The 8,564-nt window shown below is 42.1% G+C and overlaps 2 protein-coding genes across 2 annotated transcripts in view; one reads left to right on the top strand and one right to left on the bottom strand.

Moving 5' to 3' along the window:
* T265_15762 (hypothetical protein) overlaps window positions 1-5,883 on the top strand; it is a gene marked incomplete at both ends in the record, with an annotated part of 11,579 nt that extends 5,696 nt beyond the window's left edge. Inside the window, 3 exons of the mRNA XM_009179088.1 lie at window positions 1,540-1,782; window positions 4,171-4,469; window positions 5,761-5,883. Coding sequence (XP_009177352.1) covers window positions 1,540-1,782; window positions 4,171-4,469; window positions 5,761-5,883 — 665 coding nt within the window. The remainder of the gene's footprint in view (window positions 1-1,539; window positions 1,783-4,170; window positions 4,470-5,760) is intronic.
* Window positions 1-8,564, bottom strand: part of T265_15761 (hypothetical protein) — a gene marked incomplete at both ends in the record, with an annotated part of 16,755 nt that overhangs the window by 7,401 nt on the left and 790 nt on the right. The window lies entirely within an intron of this gene.

Raw genomic sequence — 8,564 nt, 5'->3', positions numbered from 1 at the left:
AAAAAATTCTTCTCAAAAAATAAAATGCACGGCATGAGCTTCGGTAAAACTTTGTAGCAACTCTCCGCGATCTCTGGTGAGCGTTCATCTTTATTTAATATTCGCCATCAATATATGGACGTAGCGAGCACCACCGGCAAGTTACCCAAGGTGGCGGAGCTGTACATTGAAATCATCTATCACCGTGACAAATTTTGACCTGTGGAACACCAAACTGCGAGTTGATCATAGATTACCGCATAATATCTATGCGACCAATTGCAACCACGCATATTAGTTTGAGTAAGGTCAGCGCAGCCTATAAGGAGTGGCAACGAAGGAATAATCCGCCTCACCGACAGCATTCGATAAGCAGATTCCGAATGTTTCTTCGACTCACTTACAATCGCTTTGCCTTAGTTTCATCGTAGAGAAAGACGTGGTGTGGAAATCCCATGCAACGGTATACTCAATCAATATTACACAATTCTGACATCTTTTGAAACCCGTGTCTCATTCAATTCCTACCTATACGCATTTCGTTCATGTATGTTTGCTTTCAGCTGGGGACTAAAGAAAATAGGAATCGCCCGGTTTACCCTGAGTCTTCCCATTCATTTCATTCATTCCGATTATGCACCTAGTATTGTTGCCTTTGACTCAACTGAAATTGAGCAAAAAGGTGGTTGAGATTATCATTCAAATATATCTATAATTGACCGGTGTTCACATTAGTACGTGTATGATGTATTCGGGCATACATCGCAAGCGTAAATATTTGGGCAAATAACTAGAGAAGAACGATGTTTCAAAAAGACCAGACACATTAGCAAATAATCGCCTCCCATAAGTTTTACAAATCTGACAACAAGTAAACACAACTGAAGAAAATATTTTCAGCTAATTGACTGTTTAAATATGATGTTTACTTTGTTCTCGGAGGGAAGGAAACACTGGATTGTTGAATGTCTTACAACCAACAATCTTGTAGGTCATGTTGACCTATTGTATGTGGTCAAAACGAGCCATGAAAGGATTGCCTCGGAGACAGAAGGATATAAAAGGAGGCCAAGATTTGAAAGGTCATCTGGTACTTGTGAAGGAAAAAACCATGTATTCCCATCTGTGAGCTTTGCGTCTTTGAGTTCGTTTCTTTTGGTAGCGTATCACGTGACGTATGCTGACACTTCATTGGTCACGCAATTCGAATGGATTTTTTCGGTATTACTGAATGAGGCATAGAGACGAACACTCTTAGTTTAACCATGAATAACCTCTCAAACGTTTTATATTCTCAAGCTCATAAATGTATGTCTTTTAGGAGCATTCTCTTAATAGAGTTTGCGTATATAGAGTATTGGTGGATGATAGGTCTGTTTTCTCATCAATTTCAGATTTCCGAAGTGCTTAACTCCCCTACTGGTCCTAATATTNTCACAATCTCAGCTCCTTCTACTGGTTCCCAATGTTCTTCGAAAAATCCTCCTTCATTGCTCTCTTTGTGAGACACAACGTGTGTCCAGTTAATTTATGCCGTGTCGTTTGCTTTCACCATTTCAGGTCTGACGTGTGTTGATGTTGCACACGTGGATAAACGTATAATTGGTGGTACGAACGTAGTCCAAGGCACCTACAAATGGGCGGTGAAATTGACTGCTTTGTGGAGTGACCGGAAGGCATCTACTTGTTCTGGTAATATCTTATCAAATAAATGGATATTAACGGCTGCTCATTGTTGTGTTGATGCGCAACTTAAAATTGTTCGTTCGGTTGTTGAAGCAGGGAACCCGAATGTGGCGGTAAGTTAGTTGTGTACAGAATCTCGTTCACTGTTGTGCCATTCCAGGTTAATCGTCCATAATTCTGACCAATCCTTTGTAGGTTGATGCACTTACTGCTTACACGTACGTTTACTTTGTAATCATTTGTATGTTTTGCTGGTAAACCGCTCACTTGATTGCACCTAACAAGTATCTTTGAGCGTATACTCGTTCCCGTGATTATTCACCGATACACTGCGTCGTATGTGGTCCCGAACGAGTGTCCTCTCGTACATCTTCTCTGCGAATTTGTGGTTCATGAACGTCTCCGTCGCAGCTCTTAATGACTGTGTGGTCGAAATTCTCTCAGAAAATTTTCTGCTCGTTGTTGGACACTCAGATGACCATCATTACGCATATTATATTAAATAATTTATGTGATTCCAATTCATGATCAGCTGAGGGAAAAATTTCGGGAGCTGGTAATCAAACTGGTTTGGATCAAACCCAAAACTCATTCTTGCAGATGAGTTCATTGAAGGGGTAGACACGCCTTACGACTCGTGTCAGTCCAGGTGGTCTGACAGATTATGCGGATCGGTAAGTTCAGGGCAGCTGTGGATTAGGAGTTTCTGAATCACTGCCGGAAATGAGAATGCTGCGATGTCCACTCAATTTTCACGTATGTTAGAAACCTGTCCATTGCGAGCTGAGGAAGTTAAAATCTCTCATTGCTTGGCCATCGATACTTTTGTGGCTTAGTCACCGTCCGGTGCCAATATTGGATCAGTAATGTTGAAGTAATTCGGATACGTTTCTGAAGAAACAACTCACCCACAATAAATCAGCTGAACACACTCGATAATTTACACGGCCTTCGTTACGTATTCTGTGTGCTACCAGACCAATCGCCTCGTAGAATCTTCCTCGCACGACCAGATGGATGTGTGAAACGAGGTGGAAGCGACCGAGCCATGCCTTGGTAGCAAGGTGGTCATCCGACAACTGAGGTGCACTGAGCACTTGGATGAATATCTCGAGACTGGACACACAAATATCAACTAGGCGCGCAGTCAATTGCAATTCTAGTCCATAATTTGTTAAATGTTTCCTATTTATGTTTATTCAGTTTAGATGCACTGAATCTTCTCCAAATGCATAGAATTTCTTTGCAGAATCACACGGTGAATGCGGTTTAATTGGCTTGTTTTGTTCATTTTCCACAGTAATGCAGTCCAAACGAACATGCAATCGGCCCACTCGCCCACGTGTTATCCACATGAAAACTATACTGCTGGAGATCGTGAGTGAAGATTTATCAGGCTTCTAGAAGTGAAGCAAATTTGCATTGTGGACTTTTTAGTAATATTCGACATTCGGCTGGGTACGGTGTGGAGGGGATTAATCACAACGTGACTATGAAGCATTGCTTGAACAGGCAGAGCAGTGTAGGTTGCTCAACCGCAAACCATGTTTTAAGCAACATAGGTTATTTCTGAGATACGACAGATCTTTGGAAAACCTGATATGAAGCGGTAGTATTTGCGGCTTGAATGGGGATACTTATTACATTTCGCTTTAACCAGAGACCAGGTTTAGATGCACTGGTTTGCATAAAATTAGTGTCACTTGGGTTCTGCCAACAATCTTGATTTTTTAAGATGAGATAACACTTTGGCCTCTACTGTGCCATCGCAGAATCCATACGGGTTTTGTTAGGTGATGCGGATCCGCGCAGTGTCGCCATGGATAATGTCAATGGTGCCTGGTGTCTGTGTACTCAGTCCAGGAACCCGTGATCTAGCAGAGCTTGTTCATTTTTCATCCATGTTGCAATAATAGACCGGACATTTCAGCTTTCATGGGTAATGAGATGAAAGCGGACTTTCCATAGGGGTGACGACACATGTGAGATAGCATTGTCTATACGCCAGAGATCGATTTTCGTTTAGGACATCCAACATGGTCGGCATATAAAAGAACTGCTAGGAGCGAGACAGCACATAGTAGATTATGTAGTTCAATTCGGGAACCAACCAGTCATCCGGATTTTTTGCTTCAGTAAACTTTACACAACTATTTTACACAAATGAACCCGTGATCTAGCAGAGCTTGTTTTAATTGGAATTCAAATTAGAAATTTGATCACACAAGTTATGTGGCAGAATTCTCTCGTAATCTCTGCTCCCTCACTCAGATGTTTGGATTGGATATCACGTGACGAAACATTGGGGTGCTCATAAGGGGATTAGCAGGTCCCAATGTGTTTAAAATTTTTCAAGCAAAATTTTGTTTCAATTTGAACAAAAGCATGCAGTTTCACACCTCGAGATCTAGAATGGATTGGAACTCCAGTGCACTTTGTTTTGTTGCATCATTCAGCCATATTTTTTGTGCGCATCATGGTTCATTTAATTTTCACCTCACACAGCCACCTTTGACATCGCCCTCCTCAAATTATCCACACCATTCGATCTCACGAGACCCAACGTCAGTACCGTAAAACTCCCCACGACAAAAAATGCAACGCTGCCACAAGCGAATGAAGCGGGTGTCATTGTTGGATTTGGGTACTTTTTGCATCCTGACATATACCCAACCACCGCTCAGGTGGCCACATTTAAAGTTATGACACAACAGAAATGTGCTCAAAGCTACGGAGTATACAATGTGTTCAATTCTACTTACAACTTTTGCGTTGACGACGATGTAACTAGACGTGCGGTGAAGGTAAATTTTAATCGTAACTGTTTGTTTGGTTAACTTTGCGTGTACCAATCCTCATTTTAGGACTACTCGTTTGACCGTCCAAATAACTGACCCGGCCTATTTTTTCTAATCCACTTACCAACCAAATGCCCCATAGTCCTTCCATGTTTCAGCAAAAATCTTCCCAATATAGAAGACACCGAGCACAGTCCTGTTGTGACATCCGGGAATAGTATATTTTTAGAGACTTTCCTTCGTCTACCAGAAAACTACCAGGATTGTGTGGGATTAATAGGGAAACCTGCCCATACTGTACGTCTCTTCACAGTGTTGGTCTGAATTTGCCTGGTCTAGGATTTTCCAGACAATAACTTGCTGTAAAATAATTGCTGTAAATTATTGCTGTAAAGCAGTGAAGGCGAATCGAACATCTTCTTCCGAATATTAGCGGCCATATCACAGGTATTATGAAAGTTGAGGCTATTTGCCTTCTTCCAATTAAGGAAACAAATTGATTACACCCGTGACAGATAGTTCAGTGCTTGAAATGCCTTTTCGCTCATAATTTCAGGGTGACAGTGGAGCTGGATTCGTGACAAATTATCCACAGGACCCAACTGTGTCTGGAATCCTCGGTATGGTTTGCATTCTGAACACTACATGCATACCCTCAGTTATGGTCCGCGTGACACCAAAATTGGCTTGGATTCAAAATAAAATGTCAACCATCCCATGATGTTCGCTGTTTTCGTAGGTTGATTAAATAAATTGATGGATACGCATAACTGTTTTCTCTGCTCAAGACGTTCGACTTAACACATTCTCGCGTGTGCGAAAATCAGGAGATTCGATCATATCGTTTTTCATTCTTTTATATCACTAGCAAGTAATTCTATTCGCGCTGACTCAGGGAGATGGCATCGTCAAAAACCAAATTCAAATACTGGTTGACATTCTGTCAAATTATCATGAGCACGTGACTGTAAATACAACCAGTTCGGTAATACTCCCCGACCGTATGAATATACGGCAAAGGTGCCCTTGCCGTTTAGACCTGTATCTTCATTGGTACAAAAGTGACTTTGAAAGCTGAATGCAGTCAGTTTGTGATGATTAGCGCCTATATGGATGAATGTGTTATAGTCATTAAAGCTGTGTGGTTCAGAGGTTCAGATTCTAATGGCGTTATATTAGCTTATCTTCGAGTGAATGCGGAACACCTTTTGGTGGTAAACCTATCATCCTGGATTCTCCTGTGTTTTGCTCTGCTGGTTACACATTATTATGGCCTTCTCCTAGCTTTTTCGTGAAGATGGAACAAAACTTTACTCCCTCGGAACTCACCGAGCACACAATCACCGTTAGTGAATTGTCCAAAGGGAGCTGTTTTATTTACGTTCTTTTCAACAAACCTGACCAGCATTTATTTGGGCCGGTGAGTGTATACACTTTACATGAAATCGCTTCACCCTCCACCACCGAGCGTGTATTAACGCAACTAGAATCTATTACTACTGGCCCGAATGTGCAGGGTTTCCGTATATTGATAGACTTCTGGACAAACGGTCAGATCGTATATTCTAAAGTTTTTTAGGTTTCCATTAAGGGATCCCTCAGCCAATGCCAGTTTATCCTGAAAATTTGTCAGATATTTCACAGCAATTTCACTTTCGTTGGAGATCATTGCAACGCACCAGCGACTCAGGAAACTCGGAATTGAAACACTGTTTAAGAGCAGAGCAGTATGCCATATACAATCATGGACGATATGTAGTGTTAGTTGTTTGTACTGTAGAGGCCTAGGGTTCCACCAGCTGTTTATCACGGAGTTTACGCCACGTATCGTAGTAGTCACTAGTTTCTGGTTTGATGCCTTGAAAAACGGGAATCAACGGCTTCTTAAATGTCCATGCCAATCAAGGCGGATTATTTTGATGAGCAGGATGAGCCAGAAAACAAGACTAGCGTGATAGGAACAGCCCTAATACAAGAAAGTGTGTTGTGCTGTTGTCTGTGCTACAACATTTCACTGGGGGCTGAAAGTTCAGTGCTTGGCCGAAAAGTTTCGTGTTTGAATCTCGTTCGGTCAACTTCAATTGAGTTTCTACCTAAACCGACATGATGAGCAGGACAGAATTTCAAGCACCATTTTCAATCCGCTCAAAAACGCAAACTGTCCAATAGACAGCGTATCCAGAGTGGACGATTTACTTGAATTTGTCATCAAGTCCGTTTCACTCCCTGTAACTAAGGGTTTGGAATTCTTGGATGTATGAGTTGGTTCACAATAGTATTTGAATCTCCAACTAACTTCTGGAAGACCCAGTAGTAATCGTTCGGTGGCATGTATAATGATAAAAGCCTAAACTTATCCCAGAATATCCGGACAAATGTCTGTGAAACAAACGTGAAAATATGCATAATTCAGCAGGCACCGCGGACTTCTGCAGCTATGACGCACGCTCACACTGTTTTCGCTGAGGCGTGCTACATGGCATGGTTAGTTAATTCTCCTGGCTGTTTTAGCTATCACTCTTGTAACTCAAATTGAATCATGCCTGATTATGCGCTGTAGAACGCAAAATTCCTAACTGAAATCTCAGTGAGATAGTCCCGACCTTGGTTGTCATTTCAGAATTGAGGTGACACCACAACAACCAGGCTAGTCTACTGGCGTGGAAGGCAGCCCTCAGTATGGCAACCGATGAGAGTGAACGATTAAAGAGTGACAATTTGGCGGTGGGGTATTGGAGCAAAGTTTGGGGGAAAGATATGCGCCAACGTGTTCAGAGCAAAAGGAGGTTTCCTCCCAAATAATGATATCAGTGATCTTGCACGAGTTTCAGCTGGATTCGCCCCCCCCCCCCCCCCCCGTGAATATCACTGATGGCCCCTTATCTGACACGGTCTGCAACTTCATCAGTGTATATGTATTGACAGACTGGGTTCTGTAGAACCAGCGTGGAAGTCGGGAATAAAAAGGCTCTATTCTCATGCCCATTGGTATAGTGAAGTATATTCGGCAGGAACCTGAGCAGTATACTAAAGGATAAATCCACCATGCAAATTCAATCGAGTTTTGGTTATAAACAGACGACCGTATCGAATTTGAGACAGGTGTATTTGTATATTGTGTGCTCCACCTCGAAAGATCATTATCAGTTTGCCGAGAAACTTTCGCCCCAGTCAGGTGAGTATCGTTCTCAGGTGTTGGAATATTCGGAACGCTGTTTCGTCATAAATAATCTGTGTCTACACCGGCGATTCTCAGGAACGACTCCTTTAACTACGTTTGATATGATATGGTAAGAATTGTGACATCTGTGCACAGGTTTCAAATTCTTTTTCGAGTTAACACTAACATCGCACCAGTAACAATCGCAGCTTTCCGCTCAAGCTGATCGTTCTAGCTTCGCTGTACTTCCCATTTACTCAGAGCCTCCGAACAAATGTACTATATATACCGTATTTATATATGCCTATTAAAATAGGTGTAAGAAGAAGTTCTGTAGAATCCGGAATCTACTTTGCCCGGAGTCATCTTGACAGCACCAAACCAGAACCCTCTGCAAATTTAAAAATTCGGAGGGTCTATACAATCAAAGGTTTTAGCTGTTGTGTCAGCAATTCAGCTGGAAGCAATTCAGTAACTGACCAAAAGCCGCCCAAGCTGACTTGATATGACTTGACGGGTTAACCAATTTACTGTCGCTAGAAATGGTTCTGCGTTTCTCTCACTATGTTTCACGTCTTTAGAACGAATTCATACATGCTCAAAACGTCACCAGTTTGGACAAGTTACCGGAGGACGGAACAACTGACGGTTATCAACAAATTATTGCATAGCGGGTGCTTGAAAGTGTTCTAAATGTCATCTTGACCGACTATCAGGAATAATCCGCGAGTACCATCCAGCGAAGGTGCATTTAGACACAAGAGTATGACTAAACATGTGTTCCAGTCAACGGACCACCAGGCAACGGGGCTCCGATAGTACGCCGAAGATGAACAAAGAGCAAACCATAGAAGACCATTTTTTATGACGGTTACCTTAGGCATTTCAAAACCAATACATCCATGTTGAAGCATAGACACCACATCTTGTCCCGTTCTTCG

The sequence above is a fragment of the Opisthorchis viverrini genome (assembly GCF_000715545.1).
Source record: "Opisthorchis viverrini unplaced genomic scaffold opera_v5_853, whole genome shotgun sequence".
NCBI lineage: Eukaryota > Metazoa > Platyhelminthes > Trematoda > Opisthorchiida > Opisthorchiidae > Opisthorchis > Opisthorchis viverrini.
The sequence above is the reverse complement of the archived record's forward strand: the minus strand, read 5'-3'. Positions and strand labels throughout refer to the sequence as shown.